General features: G+C 33.8%; 1 protein-coding gene across 2 annotated transcripts in view; it reads left to right on the top strand.

The window, feature by feature from the left end:
• Window positions 1-17,649, top strand: part of LOC140753958 (uncharacterized) — a 44,064-nt gene that overhangs the window by 11,823 nt on the left and 14,592 nt on the right. For both annotated transcript variants that reach the window (XM_073088822.1, XM_073088821.1), the window contains exon 2: window positions 15,260-15,439. In XM_073088822.1, coding sequence (XP_072944923.1) covers window positions 15,260-15,439 — 180 coding nt within the window. The remainder of the gene's footprint in view (window positions 1-15,259; window positions 15,440-17,649) is intronic.

The following is a 17,649-nucleotide window of genomic DNA, read 5'->3' as shown; positions in this document are numbered from 1 at the left end:
GGCGTGGCGACGATTACCTTTAACTACATAGACAAATGTTCTATAAGGGACAGAGCTATTAGAACAATGTGATAAAAAAAGACAACTAGTGTTTGACCTTGCGTTTCAAGTGTACGCAAACGTAAATATTGACCATGGAATATAGTGACCAATGATTACTTCAGTCAAAACGGGACATCGATTTTTTATGTCAAATACTTTTTACTTGAAAAAATATAGTTAGAAATAATAAAAAACACGCTTTTATGATAAAATTAACTAAAAAGTAGAAAATAATTTTCAATCTAGGAATCATTTAAGGAAAAGTAAATAGTATAATTGTGCAAAAAATGTGGGGCGCTTTATGAAAACTGATAAATGGAGCACCCCATGTTTTTTTCACAATTATAATATTTACTGTTACTTAATTGACAATGGCAACGGTTCATTTCGGAGACAACGGCACGAAGCATCGAAAAAAGGGACTGTCCCGTTAAAAACGGGACGTATGGACGTATATTTCTCATTGATACTCATGCTTGTCAAAGACAATGAAATAATGGAACAGAAGGTAAAAAATGTCCAGAACTGTCGATAATAGTTTTAGTACATAGTTTACGTAGAAATGTTATAGTACAGTTTAACTAAATAAATTATTATTATATAAATATATAATTTGATGAAAGAATGTATCTATACAGATGTATCGACTGATTTAAAATATACGATTTAAAAATTGTTTATATTTATTATCGTATATTAGTAAAGATTACTCACTCCTAACAAGAAAATGTACCCAGTTTTGAGAATTGAAATAGTTGCGTAAAAAAGTTTTGCCACGTCTCCGTGCTAAAATGTCCCTAAAATATTTGAAATAATTATTTATCTATTATGTAAATTACGCAGTATTAGTTATTTATTTGTAAATTTTCTCTAAAAATGTTTTTATTTGTCAAGAATTCAAAAAAAACTTACTAATAAGCCGTTTGTGGCTTCATTCAATTTCAAGGCGGCGAAGTATCTTTACTAATTTATGTTTATTATTTTCAGTTTTATTTTACACACGACCATTAATTGCAAAGTTGTGTACATTTTATAAATGTACTAGCTGACCCAGCAAACATTGTGTTGCCATATACATAAAAAAATGTTAAGGGTGAACAACCCTTATCACTTAAGAGATATGAAAAATAGATAGATAGTAGCCAATTCTCAGACTTACTGAATATGCATATAAATTTTGATGAAAATCAGTAAGAGCGTTTCGCAGGAGTACAGTAACTAACATCGTGACATGCGAATTTTATATAATCTTACCGTGGTCTTTTTGAGGATTAATTTCTGGCTATACAAAGATTGTTTATTAAATTATGTTTAGGTTAATTTATTCAATTAAAGAAATTTTAAAATACCGTATACTATCCTATATAAATTTTATGGTAATATTTTTTATTATTTACCACAGATCATCGAATCCTATATAAATTTTATGGCTCAGAACATCGTGAGCTTCAATAAAATGTCACTTCTGTTCTGTTGATCTATGGTCATAGATCAATGAAAATTTTTTCATTGATCTATGACAGTTCAATTCAATCAATGAAAGTTTTTGTCAATGAAAGTGTTTAAATGAGTTACTATTTCGCGTCAAAAATCCACCATTTTGATTTTTTTTTACTAACACCTATCTAAGGACACTCGGGTCATTGAGACAAATATAATGACACCTTAACTGTTGAAATTCATCCAGCCGTTTGTTAGATCCGATCAAATAAAGAAAGACAAACATACAAGATACGCGCGAAAAACATAACCCTTCCTTGGCAGTCGGGTAAAAAGGAGGAGGCTACTCAATTCGATATTATGAAAATGGATTAAATATTGTATGGATTTATTGAGCACTATCAAACTGATGTTAACTCTATCAAGGAAACACATTTCTTCACATATACCTATAACTCAAGATCGTATACATATAGTATCTACATGCGAGGGGAGTCATTGAACACGAGACACGATTTATGGTGTCTGGATAGCCAAGAAAGAAATTCTCGTTTTATCTACCGGTTGCACAGTATCTATAGTTATTTTATATCGCGTAAGGCAGTAGAATGCAGTATTTAGAATTGCAATTTAGTACTCGTATTTAGCAAAGTAACCACATTATTACGTAACCATATTTAACTTACTACTTACTAAATCGTAATTTAATTTCAAAATAACTTAATTGAATTTAAATAATCAAATTTCCTTTAAAAAAAAATGTGAGCCGTCACGGGACGCCTGGCAGATGTGAAACATCGACATTATTTTGTAAAAGTAATATGCAGAAAAGAACATATTGTGATAGGAACTAAATATGTCATAATGATAAAATAAAATATTACGATTTTTTTTCAGATAACGATGACTATTTATTAAATAAACATTTATTTTCATTAAATACAAAAATTTACGAATTTATTTTAAATCTTGACTACTTAATTCGTTTAATAAGTGACTTCGGTAATAGTTATTGCGCATGGCGACGCGTCGCCACACCGTACACACTACTGCATATAGACTGTATATATATACCATCGTATAGCGTGGCGGCATATATGTATAGCGCGGCATGCGTCGCCACGCCAGAAATCGGTTTTACGTGCGGCTATAGATGTTTCACATCAAAAATATATAAGTGTTAAAAGAAGCTTAAATAAAAATTAGTATATTCTGGTACTATTAGATTTACAAAATCTTACATAACATTAATAGTATGTCTTGTGTTTAACTGATCTTGGTGACGTCCAGTTTCAATAATAATATTTTGTGACCCCTGTGATTATTGTTGGGTTCTGAAATATTTATAAAAAATATGTTATTAAAATATACAGAAAAAAATAAATTGGCTCCAATATATTAGTAAACTCAAGAATCTTAGCTAGTTATTTCAATATATTACTAAAATCGTAAATTATAAGTATCAATAATGAATGTTTCACAATAAATGCCACTATGATTAGAAAAATTAATTAATTTTTTAATGTTCATATTTATAACAAATAAGAAAAAACTTTCGTGCGCTGCACGCCATCAGCTGATTTTGAAATACAATTCTGTCAGTCTTAATAAATTTATTCTCTGAGAAGAATGACATTAAAATTAATTAATAATTTAAAAACATTGTATGCAATGATTTTTATGTGAATTTTAATCTACCAAGATAGTAGATTTTACATTTGCTGGCACTCAAAACACACCAAATATACGCGTGCTTAATGCACAGATAAATGCATACTTTAATTATAAAAAAATAATTAACGTACTGATGACTTGATGGTGTGTCATAGTGTGATTTTGCTTTCTTTGCAGAAGGCTGATCACTTTCACTCTCTAAATTATCACGGTCAGACATTTTATTATCAGAAAAATAAGCGGGCAATACTTAAAACATACAAAATACGTCAAGTGGTGTAAAACGAGTTAAAACGACTCCAGTCGCTCTCGTGCGGCGTAGTAATACACACGAATGTCACTGAACACGTTAAACGTCATTATTTTGAATTTTAAGCCTCAAAATGCCTTCTTGTGCAATGCATAAATGCAAAAATTATGCTCGAAAAAGAAACAAGATTCATGGAATCACCTATCACACGTAAATGAAGAGAAATTATTAAATTTTGTTTATTTTTCGTGTTCGATCCGCCATGATTACATGAGTAACCAGAAAGAGACAAAGTATGTTTTTGTCAATGAAAGTGATAAAGACGCAAAATGCATGACCATGCATTTTGCGTCTTTATCACTTTCATTGACAAAAACTTTCATTGATTGAATTGAACTGTCATAGATCAATGAAAAAATTTTCATTGATCTATGACCATAGATCAACAGAACAGAAGTGACATTTTATTGAAGCTCACGATGTTCTGAGCCATAAAATTTATATAGGATTCGATGATCTGTGGTAAATAATAAAAAATATTACCATAAAATTTATATAGGATAGTATACGGTATTTTAAAATTTCTTTAATTGAATAAATTAACCTAAACATAATTTAATAAACAATCTTTGTATAGCCAGAAATTAATCCTCAAAAAGACCACGGTAAGATTATATAAAATTCGCATGTCACGATGTTAGTTACTGTACTCCTGCGAAACGCTCTTACTGATTTTCATCAAAATTTATATGCATATTCAGTAAGTCTGAGAATTGGCTACTATCTATCTATTTTTCATATCTCTTAAGTGATAAGGGTTGTTCACCCTTAACATTTTTTTATGTATATGGCAACACAATGTTTGCTGGGTCAGCTAGTACATTTATAAAATGTACACAACTTTGCAATTAATGGTCGTGTGTAAAATAAAACTGAAAATAATAAACATAAATTAGTAAAGATACTTCGCCGCCTTGAAATTGAATGAAGCCACAAACGGCTTATTAGTAAGTTTTTTTTGAATTCTTGACAAATAAAAACATTTTTAGAGAAAATTTACAAATAAATAACTAATACTGCGTAATTTACATAATAGATAAATAATTATTTCAAATATTTTAGGGACATTTTAGCACGGAGACGTGGCAAAACTTTTTTACGCAACTATTTCAATTCTCAAAACTGGGTACATTTTCTTGTTAGGAGTGAGTAATCTTTACTAATATACGATAATAAATATAAACAATTTTTAAATCGTATATTTTAAATCAGTCGATACATCTGTATAGATACATTCTTTCATCAAATTATATATTTATATAATAATAATTTATTTAGTTAAACTGTACTATAACATTTCTACGTAAACTATGTACTAAAACTATTATCGACAGTTCTGGACATTTTTTACCTTCTGTTCCATTATTTCATTGTCTTTGACAAGCATGAGTATCAATGAGAAATATACGTCCATACGTCCCGTTTTTAACGGGACAGTCCCTTTTTTCGATGCTTCGTGCCGTTGTCTCCGAAATGAACCGTTGCCATTGTCAATTAAGTAACAGTAAATATTATAATTGTGAAAAAAACATGGGGTGCTCCATTTATCAGTTTTCATAAAGCGCCCCACATTTTTTGCACAATTATACTATTTACTTTTCCTTAAATGATTCCTAGATTGAAAATTATTTTCTACTTTTTAGTTAATTTTATCATAAAAGCGTGTTTTTTATTATTTCTAACTATATTTTTTCAAGTAAAAAGTATTTGACATAAAAAATCGATGTCCCGTTTTGACTGAAGTAATCATTGGTCACTATATTCCATGGTCAATATTTACGTTTGCGTACACTTGAAACGCAAGGTCAAACACTAGTTGTCTTTTTTTATCACATTGTTCTAATAGCTCTGTCCCTTATAGAACATTTGTCTATGTAGTTAAAGGTAATCGTCGCCACGCCAGAAATCTTTTTTACGTGCGGCTATAGATGTTTCACATCAAAAAAAAGTTACCCGAACCTATCGAGTAGGGTATCAAATGAAAGGAAATTAAACGGAGATTATAAAAACATATTTGTATATACATAAAAAAGCAACGTGACTGACTGACTGACTAACTAAATGACTTTTTCATTTTTCAGAAATCAACGTACAGCCTAAACCAAGGACCTTACAGTTCTGAAATTTTGCACATAGGTTCTCTATATAGCGTAAATAAGTACTAAGAAAGGCCTTTTGGAAATTCTACCCTTAAGAGGGTAAAATAGGGGAAAACAGTTTTTTTGAAATCCTTTAATTTTGAAGCAACTACTATAAAATTTTGTATTTGGCTTTCTGGATAGGAACAAAGACGCACTTATTTACCCCCCTCCGAAAAATCAACCTCGTAGAGGGTAAAATAAGGGTTAAAAGTTCATTTGAATAATCGTCAATTTTGAAGCAAACACTATGAAATTTTGTATCAGGCTTGTTGGATAAAAATAATGAAATACTACCACTAACAAGGTAAAATAATGACCGAAACTTTGATTTACTGAATTTATATATTTTATAGACCATAAATGGTGGATTTTTTCGCGAAATAGTAACACGTTTTTAAAAAAGTTAACCAAACCTATCGAGTAGGGTGTCAAAAGAAAGGAAATTAAGAGGAGATTACACATACAATATATAATATATCTTATATATAAAATTCTCATGTTAGTTACCGTACTCCTCCGAAACGGCTTCACCGATTTTCACCAAATTTTATATACATATTCAGTAGGTCTGAGAATCGGCCACTATCTATTTTTGGTGCAGTCGGGTTTTTGATTTTTTAAATTAATTTTGTTATTTGAAGTAGGTTAAATAATTATGTTTTTTTTTATTTACGAATCGGTTGATCACATTCACATGCATATAAGGATGTAGTTTCTATTACAAAATAAAAAAATACAATATTCCTACATGAGGTTTATAAAAAATATATTCAAGAATTGCTTATCCAATCCCGTCGCCATAAATTGCAGCTTGAGCCCGATAAGTTCCCACTCGCTCGTAAATATTTTGTGTACTTAAGGCCCTACGATCCTTGCATCTGACTATGTAGATTGAACTTGGGAAAATAAATTCACTATATTGAAAATATTATAAAGATCTTGCAAGGTTGCAGTTTTCTTTATCCTTTTTCATTCGCTAAAGTTAGTGATCATTAATTTTGGTGGTACGAGTAATATAAATTAATTTAAAGATTGTGGGATTCAAGCGAGTCTCCTAGAGTGGAAACCCGAAATTCATCCAACTAGGGTAATCATGAGCAATTGATATAAGATCAAATGTTTAATGTTTTATTCGAGAGATTTTTATGAATTTTAAACTTACCTTCTGTTTTAGAAATATGGGGGTTTTCACGAAAATATCGTGGCAAACAGGTGTTCATAATGTTTAGGTGTAAATACCTAAACCTTATTAGGTATTTTGAAAATACTTTCTTTGAAAGTGTGACTCCAATAATGGTTATAGGTTACAGCGATCGAGGGGAACTCAGAACACTAGACTTGTAGTGAACCCACGACCTCAGATTGTGCTCGATTCAAGGTAGGTCCGCGCTTCTTATTGGGCAATACTGTTAAGGAATTACAAATCCTTTGGTCTTCTTAATTTAAATTTATTGTCTTTCCATAAAATTATCTACACAACACACGCACGCACACAAATATCATGATACGAAACAGAAATGCATTAATCATTTATGCGGTAGTCGATGTTATGAGGAATAGGAGTTGCCATTACGAAACATTTGTTGCTTACTGAAGTGTAACAATTTTCCTTGTTCATACAAGTTTCGAGTGACAGATAATGAATCTAAGTGTTTATGCTGGTTAGGGAAAATAGACGAGATCAATGTATGGTTCGTATTTAAACGTTTTGGGCAAAAGGGCCGGTTTATTAAAACGTATTAACTTAGCAGACGTTTGATAGTAAATAAGCAAAGAAGTCTATCCTGATAGGAAGTACAAATACCTAGGAGGAATTTGTTCCTAGATTCGTGATTTTGGACACGATTAGAAAGCATACGCAATTTGATTAAATGCAAAACATTTGTGGTTAGCGGTGAAGCATAACGGTCGCAAATAATTGAAAATTTACTCTTTGGAGTATTGTCACACGGTAATGTAATAGAAGTATAGTTCAGTAGTAACAAAAAATTTGGTATTTTAAGATTTCACGTTAAGAAGGCACCTCTACCATCTTTTATTTTATTATTATTTTATTTAAATCACGTGGTTGCTTACTTATTTTAATGTAATCACATTCATAGCAGTTCATTAAATCTTAAATCATTGCCGTAGCATTTTACACAAATGTTAAATTGGAAATGATAGTTTACGGCGTAGATGCAATTTGAACTCTGATCCTCAGATTGCTTCGAAGTAAAATTAAGTGCTCATACGTAGGTAACGTTGTCACGCCCTAGGACAGTGAATTATTTTCATAAAATTTCATAGAAATGAAACTAATGAAGATCCTTGATATGTTATCCTTTGCAAGATTTAAAATAGTAATTATAATCGTGGAAAGAAAACAGGCTTTGAAAGTCGACAAAAAATATACATGAACATTTTTTGTTAACTATTGTTAGGCTATTGAGTAATTATTCTATTAAACCACTTGTTTCAGTCAGCTTTCGGAATCAATTAACCCTTAATAAAGATGTCATGTCACGTAGCAGCCTATCAAGCGCCTTAGACAGCTCCCATAAACGCAACACATCAGCGGTTGGAGCAGCATTCCGTGCGACAGGTTCGCCTCGTGGTATACTTTCAACAGGATCCGTACGTCGGGTTATCACTGTCCATCTGTGTGTCACTTAATTGAATTCTCTACACAGAACTACGTACCTAGATTTGCAGATATGTGAACTAATTTCAGTGCTCATAACTGGTAGTAGAATTAGGTGAAAATTTTCTTTTACAGCACATAAATTAAACATTTTTTAAGGCCTAAGCTGCTATCACCAGTACTGAACATTGCAGTTAATATTGGTACTTTCCTTAATTCGAATAGTGATAAATTAGTGAACATTTATCGATAACCACCAGTCTGTAAATTTATTGTTTCCCTGGCAGAGATATTCTTGAGGTACATGATTGAAGAGATGATTATTTGCGCATTAAGGGTAAACGGGATTCCGTGTAAGAAGCTGTAATGTACGAAAATTGTTACCTATCATTATAGGTTTACTAAAATTGTATATTCTCGTATTTGGCCATAGATTATTTGGCATAAATAGTTACGAAGTCGATTTTGGATGCCGAAATTTGAAGTAGTTAACTACTTTGATTGTAATTGAATTGAAGCTTGAGTACTTACTTGTCTTTACGTTACATGGTTCCATGTACAAACATCTAAATAATCATAAATACAATAGCAAATATCAAACATCTGTGCAAAGATTTCAAAATAATATCACAAGTTCACAGCAGTCTAATATCTGTCAAACTGTCCAGAAGTATGAGGTTTTTCTGTTTAATATTTCTAAAACTTCTCGGGCTTTTTTTTATTGTTTGTTCAAACAAAATAACCGAACATTCTAGAAAAAGTTGCAAACTTTCGTGAACCGCAAAAGCGTGAAACTTTTGCGACGAAGTTAGGTATATGTCGTACAGTTGACTAATAAATGAAAACTAAGGAAAGAATAAGAAGATAGTGTTACAATTTATAACTAAAAGAAATTAACAATTGCAAGGAAGTAGTAAATACGACTACACAGAAACATGTATACCTTCTTATTTTATGGCTCCAAAATAAAGGATGTACAGTAAATAATTACTGTATATCTTGAATATTATTAACTAAAATAATAAAAAATTATAATATTTTTTCTTCACAGCATTTCATAGGCGACAATATCGCTGATCGTACTCGTTGTTAATAAAACAGGGTGCTTAAACATTGAACGTCGTTTTTATTATATTATCCGTCTGTTCCTCTAAACCTTTGGGAGAAGTTTGTCCAGTAACATTATTATGATTTCTTAGTGGTAAACATGCCAACTACCGCAGTTTAGGAGGGCGCTCCCTGGTGGATAACCTTCGGCAAAGTTTATCTTGATAAGATAAAAATGTAGCACCGATGAAGGCACGTTAAGGCAGTTATGGGTGGAATGGAACGCGTGGGTAGAAATATTTACATATTTTAGAGAAAGTAAACGTCAAATGTTGCTGTGTGGTTGTTTAAAGGATACGACGAGGTGTTATAATTTAAGGGCATCTGTGATCGACTTCAGATAAGTCCTACTTATGCTTTCTGTGTCGTTTACGGATGTCCATGGGCAGCGTCATCACTACCTTTTCATCCAATAATATTGAAAGCTTCGAAATAGAGCCGTTTTACGTATGCAGTTTTTATGAAGAGAGAACGATTCATAATGTCGACCTTCTTCGTTGAACTGAAGTCACAAGAGGCTATAAGTTCTCTAAGGCTGAAATTACACCCAAGATATTCTATATATTTAGAATTTTGGAAATTTTCTTAGAGAACCTTTTTCGTTTATCAACAAACTCTTCGCACCCGCGTCACTTCCCAACGACGTACCTGTCGTTAAATAAAATTTATTAAACGCAGGTAACGTTTAGTTTATTCGGATATAAAAACAAAGCCAACATTTTCATACAACTCGTAAATATTTACGATACTGTTTCAAATAAAGATTATACTGTGATACCATAATGTCATGTAATAAACAACGGTTAACAAGTTGCAAACGGTAACAATGCGGTCGGTGGTCGGTTGTTTTATGGCACCGGCTACTAAGTTGTCTTTTTAAGGCAACTAAATTGTATGTCAGATACATACACGTAACTAGTATGAAAATGTTGTTACTTTAACGATTCTACATTAATAGCAACATAGGATAGAGCACTCATATTATAGGTCTCTATTTTATGTGTACCATAAATATACAAAAAATCCAGACTCATAGTAAATATCTGAATTAATAATTTAGAAGTACGTTTGGCAGGGAACCGAACCCCTTCCGTGTGTTAGATAGGTATGATACCATACGCTACCGTTATCTCCCTGCCACGCGAGACGTATCTCAAAATCATCTCCAAAATAACTAGTTAGCAGTTACTGGACTTTTTTTTTAAACTTCCATTTATTTAGGGTAGAGCACAGGTAATAGTAGTAGTATATTTTGGTACATAATTGTATCATCACTCCTATACTCATAATAGTTATCAAATTAGTAATTTGCCTGTGATGCACTTTAGGCTTTAGGGCGTGGGCACATGAATACGGTGCGGCACCGGCTACCGTGTAACGACACGGCGCCGCTACCAGGTGGCGGCACGGCGTCGTGCTGCGACACGGCGCCTTGTGCGGTGCACCGCGGGAAACCATCGTTCAGTTTTTATCTTGATATGGATCGCGAAAGATGTATCATTTTGCTCCTTCAAAACTTGATATAGACAGTCTAAAATATTCGTAAAATTTTTCATTACCATATTTTTTCAGCGCTTCATATTTCCTCTCAAAATGACCTCCATGGTTCATTATAGAAAGATATGGATTCACCCAATATTTTCTTTGATTCTGTTTTTTCTTCATTCGTCGTCTGAGTAACAGGAGCAAAATAATACGTCTTTCGTGGTTCACAAGGTTACAAGCTTTATAAACGCTTCTTAAGCCTGGTTATATATTACTTCACCACTTTAGTAATTAGTTCTAATGAATTGCTAGAAGAGTTTCCTTATATACTAGTTTAAGGCCACGCGCAACGTTTGAAAGTGAAAAATGTTACACGCTAAGGTTTTGCCTGTTTTCATTTAAATTTAAATCCGGAACGTAATACTTTTTTCTGTAATCAAATCATTGCCTTACAAGGCAAGTTTGATTTCTCCACAGGTTACGTTTTCTCAGAAAAGAAGATGTCCCTCGGATCTTATTAAGAATTGATATGCGAAAGTGTCACGTTCGCGTAATCGCAATAAATTGGTTTTAAAGAATATGGTAAACGGTACTTATTTGTACTTCTCAAGTACCGATACTGTTGGTATGGGAATTAAAACATAACTTTATTAATTGAACACCTGTTTTCGTTAAGGCTGATTTTAAAGTTATTTTAAACTTAACAAGTAGGTATAAGTAATTTATAGGAGAGTTATGAAACTTTTCGTGGTTCTTTTTAGAGATTTCGCCGCCTCACCTATTTAAAAATTTATCACTGTCACCGTAGTGCACTTGCCGTGTGGTGCCGGCTGCGAATAGTACCACTCCCTCTCTTCCCGTGGATGTCGTAAGAGTCGACTAAGGGACAAAAAACCAGGAGATGGGCAGCAGCGTCTCTCTGTGAATTTACCACCATACTGCGGTCACCAACAGGCACAGCCAAGCGCGGTGACTATGGCAACAACCCCCTAATGGCAGCTGCAACAAAACCCCGGCCCTCAGTCCCCGGCAGCCCCGCTATTCCTGGCTACGGTAGCGGTCACGGTTACGGCGGGGCAGGGGGTACTAAGAATCTCCGGCAGAGATCGGGCTACAGGAAGCCCCCCGACCAGGTGGACTGACGACCTGAAGCGGACGGCGGGTAACCGCTGGATGCAGACGGCCCAAGACCGGTCGGAGTGGCGCAGACTAGTGTAGGCCTATGTCCAGCAGTGGACTAGTAAAGGCTGATGGATGGATGGACCGCAGTGCACTGCATTGGTTTCATATATTCTGATAAATACGCGTTCTATATTAGTTCTCGGGATACATTTGTATAGTTGTATACATATGTATGCCGATATTGTTTAGGTATACATTTGTTATCTGGATTTATGATTTGGTGTTCGTGTCCATTTGCGATAGTGGCCATTAACATAGAGTGGACAGTAAGCATGGCATCTTTAAGTTTATTACCTAATAGCAGCAAAACTAGGTACCGCTTGTCCTATACCTTTAGATACAATTTGAAACTAATCTAAGCATACTAATACAAGCTCAGACTCTAATTCGCTCTTTAGAGCAATGCATGTTGAAATGTAATTACTCCGTTGAATAAAGTAATTATGATATCGGTGTTAAATATTATATTAGAAATATAATACTTAATAAGATATAGTGGAACGTGTTCTAACATTACAAAAACAAAACATTGCAGTGAAAGTGTAGCAATGGAGTGTTGATCACGACCTGCTCGGCCTCGAAATGTGGCAAAAGAAAAAAATGTTGTAACAAATTTGTGGGTTCCGTGTTGGTAGCTATTTATTATTCAAACTCACTACGAGATACATGCGAGTACAGTTATTGAAAGAGTACAAGATATAAATTGAAATTAAATATGGTAAGTTTCTCATATACTGGTTTGAGTATTTATAAAAAATAAATACTTATATACTATTGGCGTGGGTGCTGTTCCACGAACATAAGTACACATAAATACCCAGATATAGAACAGATCATTATATACCAGACATTGCAGACCGACGCGGTGGTAACTGTGTCACATCATCATCAAATACATATTTGTATTTTAATGGTTTTTAATAAATTATCGTTGTAACCAGGGAACTCCAAAATGGAAAATTAGATCCATCGCAAAAGTGACACTACACTTTTTGCATTCACCTTTTACTAAACAAACGTACTTAACTATTGTTGAAAATTTAGGGCTGTGTAAAGTTTTGTTTAAAGGAGGTAAAAAAACATTGTTATCTTTATGATTTAATGAAAATTATGTATTTTAGTGAAATTCTCAATATATCATTGTTGTTTAGAATCATTTCTATCATGAAGACGTACCTCTAGTATTTTTAATGTCAATACTTTTCGGAAATAACGATATATATTTTTTAAATTAACACTTATTATTATAGTGTATTTTACATAAAAGTATTAGTTATTCACCTTTTTAAATACACATCGTTGGCGGCCCTAATCTTTGCAAAGTAGACTAACCGTGATAACCGTTAGGTATTTCGAGAAAGAAAATAGGAAAAAACTCTCACCTCCCGAAAATAACTTTCAAAATACTTTTGGTTTTAACATAATTATACAGTGACGGTACAAGTGTTAGGAACTATTCAACTTGAATAGTAACATGACTTGCAGGAGTAATGGAGGTTAAGTGCTTTGCTTCGTAAACTTTTTGTTTGTATTGATTTGTTAATCACTTCGAAAAGTCGGGGGAAGTCAGGGGCCAGGTCAGGCCGTACCTATTGAATAGATAATCGGTAACTCTTAAGTATAGTGTAAACCACAGACAAGGATTTGTTTTTATTATACAAGTTTTTGCCTGTAGCTCCGTTTACGTGCTTTATATCATGCTAATCAAAGCACGTTTAATAATACCTAAGTCCTAAAATATGATGTTATTTTTGTGATAACACTTGCTTAAGTGGTTTGGGGTAACGATTTAAAGATAGGTTTGGAATACAAATAATAGGAACTTATAAAATAATTAACTATTTCTATATACGAGTTTGTGTATTAAGTAATGTGTGATACCTAATAACTTGGATATAGCGTTTTTTATGCACGATTTCCTTGCGGGGTACATACAAAATAATGAAGCATATACCCGGAACCAGAACATGTATCTAAATACATCATTCAATATTTGACTGACCTGGGATCAAACTTAGATTAGGTTTGCATAGCAAACATGTGGTAATTCCTGTACCGGAACTTCCCGTAGCGCATTGTAAGGAAAAACTATTAACTAGATATATATCCTAATTGGTACTCTCTTAATAGAAAATGAGTTTCCAAAACGGCGCTATCGCCTCATTATCACGTTGCTCAATTTGCATAATGATTCCCAAGCGATACACAACATGAGCGCACAGAAGGGGCGATCTGGCAAATGTTCTGGAATTTCCGCGAGATTTTCCTGCATGCATCGCCTGGGGCGTCTCGTATGCAATATTTTTCGCAATATCTTTGCTTACTCCATAGAGCAATAAATCTTGATGCGGAGTCTTGTATCAGAGGATAGAGTAAACAAGTTCGATTTCGTTCAAAGCTGTGGGATTGTGAAAAGGTGCATTAAATTCGTTTTGGTGTACTGCGCCAGTTGTTACCTATAGTTTACTGCTCGGCATCTCACAGAGCCTCACGCATCAGGTTCCTCTCAGAGTAAAAAGTGGTTGGTAAAAAGGGCTCAGGACTAGTTCCATTGCGCTGGTCAAATGCGGGATTACTAGAAAACGCATTATCTTCAGTATCTTTTTTAAAGAACCCAGGTGTATAGATTTTCTTACTATGTTTTCGTTCACTGTTTAAGGAAGTGATAATTAAATTTTATTATGCTCATAACTTCTAAAATTCAGAGGTACCCCTGCGATTTGAAGCTCAGATCTCTCAATTGACAGAAAGCGTATCAAACCACTAGTATCCAGCCTTATTATCCAATCTGTTGTGTGGCGAAAGTTTGACGCAAGCTCCAGAATAACAGTTAGGTATAACGTGAAACTACAAAGTTTCCCGAAGAACCAATGTTCCTATTTGAAATGAAGTTACAAGTTTCCTTTTACCGTATGCTCCGTGAAACTGTTTTACATTCATGTAACGTGTTTTATTGTGATCCGAGGTCGATTCCTTTGTGGATATGAAAGTTTATAAAAAGTTTCGGTATTCTTATACATAATTTTATACCAGCCCTCTATTCCAGGTATTGCAATTGTTATTCGCATGTACCTAACAGTTAGTGCTTAGTATAATCAAATTATATGAGGACAATAACGACTCTTCATTTATTTAGATAAATAACTTTAACCGTAAAAACAATACCAGCAATAAAATGATAACCCTCCTTTTGATCTCCTTGTCTCCGAGTTAGGTCAACAAAGATTTTAAAGGATCATTATTATTTTGTTACAGGTGGCCTTTTCTCAATCGGCAAGGTTTTGAATTTCTTCCCCGTGGGTGGTGAACGGGAGTGTCAGCCGTCCGGCTACACGGTGGCCCGGGCTGGCATCTGCTTGAACCCATACGACTGCAGGCAGCGGGACGGCAGGGCCTCTGGCGACTGCGCGCATGGACTCGGCGTATGTTGTGTATGTAAGTACCATACAATACAGTATGATTTTTTTCTACGGTATATCTAAGGTAAGTATAGTGAACCAAATGGTTCTTTTTGTGTCATGAGGGTTACATGAGTCCTAAATGTGACCGATCTCACGTAGGACTCCATACTTATCCAGGGTTGAATATAGCTTATAATAAGCTTCATGGTGTCAATCTGGCAAAATATTGCTCCATTCTAATTGAATAATCTTGTCCAAAATATACACGTTGAACCACAGGTATTTTCGGTAGAATTTTTCATAGATTAATTTATTTATGGCTCATGCATATTCTACCAGGCTTTGCTTCCGTGATATTGTATAACCCATTTGTAGGGATTACGTTTTTTGTATATCAAATTTGAAGTGTGGCATATACGTAGCTGTACTTTCTGTGGATATTTATCTGAAAGTTATAAGGAATCGCCAAATAAGTCAAAAGGAACGATAGTGCGGGATTTTTCTAAGTTAAGAAACTTAGCAGTAATTAACTGTACTAATACAACTTTTTCCCTTATTACCTCAATCGAAGTTAGGACAAAGACACAGGTGTTACTTTTCAGGCTGTCATTAATAATGCAGGAAGCCTAGAGTAACTTGTTCCTAACTTTAGCATGAGACGAAGTTTTCCAATCTGTGGGCGACACGAACAGTCCACGAGACCTGTCAGGACGTTGACAGTGCTGTATTTAAATTGTGTTACAACATTTAAATAGTATTATTAATAGATCTACGCGGCTACGTTATGGTGGTATATAAATACGTCAATACATATTGTATAGGAGAAACTTTTGTGTGCCACGGCACGCACGCCGTATATGGCACGCTCTATGCTCGGTTAATTAACCGCCATGATTGTAGTGTAATACCGGTAGTTCTGATTTGAAGGGTGTGGTATATTTATTCACAAGGGTTTTCGAAGCATTTTTATTAAGTCAATGGGCCAGCTTGTAGGTACTTAGTAATAGTTATAAGCGTATTTTATTGCTAAAAACTGTTTCTTTAAAGAAATAATTTATCTGAAAGTGTCATTCTCAGAGTAATATGGGAGAGTAAATGTAGCTATTTATTAGTGACCAATCAAGGATTACAGATAGGTCAGGATTTACAAATGTCCATGGGCGGTAGGAACAACTTTGTACATGTAGGTGGATTGCAGGTTGGTACGAGTGCCGCTGTTATTGCCTTTTAAATATTTTGTATAAATCATGTGTGGTAAACTCTAGATATGACAAAACATTACTCAGAAAGTTAAGCCACAAATAGGTTGTACAAAACGGTCGCTAGAAGTTAACTCTGTATAAATCTTCAGAACGGTCTTTAGTACGTCGCGTTGTTGGCCATTGTCTTACATAGGTCTGACATATATTGTCTTTAAAATCTAAACTTCATATTGTCTTAGAAGAAATATAAGGATTTAAGAGAACAAATATTTGTGCGTACGTTATTATTACAGTCTCAATATAGTAATGCTCTCCGAAAGAATAGGCTTGTGGATAATATCTTAATATTAACTTAACCGTGCAACCCAAATGCAATAGACTTTTTTCACACCAATGAAAAAACTATAGAAAGCTTAAGTCATATTGATTTGATTGATTTTGATATCAAGTTCAGCCGTAGAAGCAGTTATACTTGTTTGTCGTTCAGTAATTTCGATTTATTTCTGAGACTACATAAGTTCATATATTTCTTCTTATAGGAAAAACGTTGTTTTTCGTAAACCTACTCCTTTGGAAGCCAAATCCTAGTAGTAGTAAATCGTTATTACCGGTGACGCAGTTTTCTTGTCTATCATGCGTAATATAGCAATATTATTATTTTTTATGCAATTATTATGTTTTATTGCTTATTTTGCAGAACAATTAATTTTTCTTTATTTCTTTCTATTTTTCTATAGTGACAATATTTGTCAATATGTCAATATGCTCTGTTTCTCAAGAACTTACTATGTAACTAAGTTTATTTAAGAGCATACATTATGAGTAACAGTATCTATTAGCAAGCTATTAACAAGTAATGAGAACAATCTCGTATGTATAATGGGTCGTCAAGACGTGCGACACAACGGGACAAGCAATCACACGTGACACGCCACTGTGCATGTTGAGCATTATTCAATTGAAGTTGTATATAATGACGTTAATGACCTTGCGGTTGTAATAAACGGTTGTGGTGGAATGATTTTCTTTTGACCATGCACAT

Source organism: Epargyreus clarus, unplaced genomic scaffold, assembly GCF_041222505.1.
Source record: "Epargyreus clarus isolate Ecla_fem2 unplaced genomic scaffold, WU_Ecla_fem_2.2 ptg000027l, whole genome shotgun sequence".
Lineage (NCBI taxonomy): Eukaryota > Metazoa > Arthropoda > Insecta > Lepidoptera > Hesperiidae > Epargyreus > Epargyreus clarus.
This window is presented reverse-complemented; position numbering and strand designations above follow the sequence as displayed.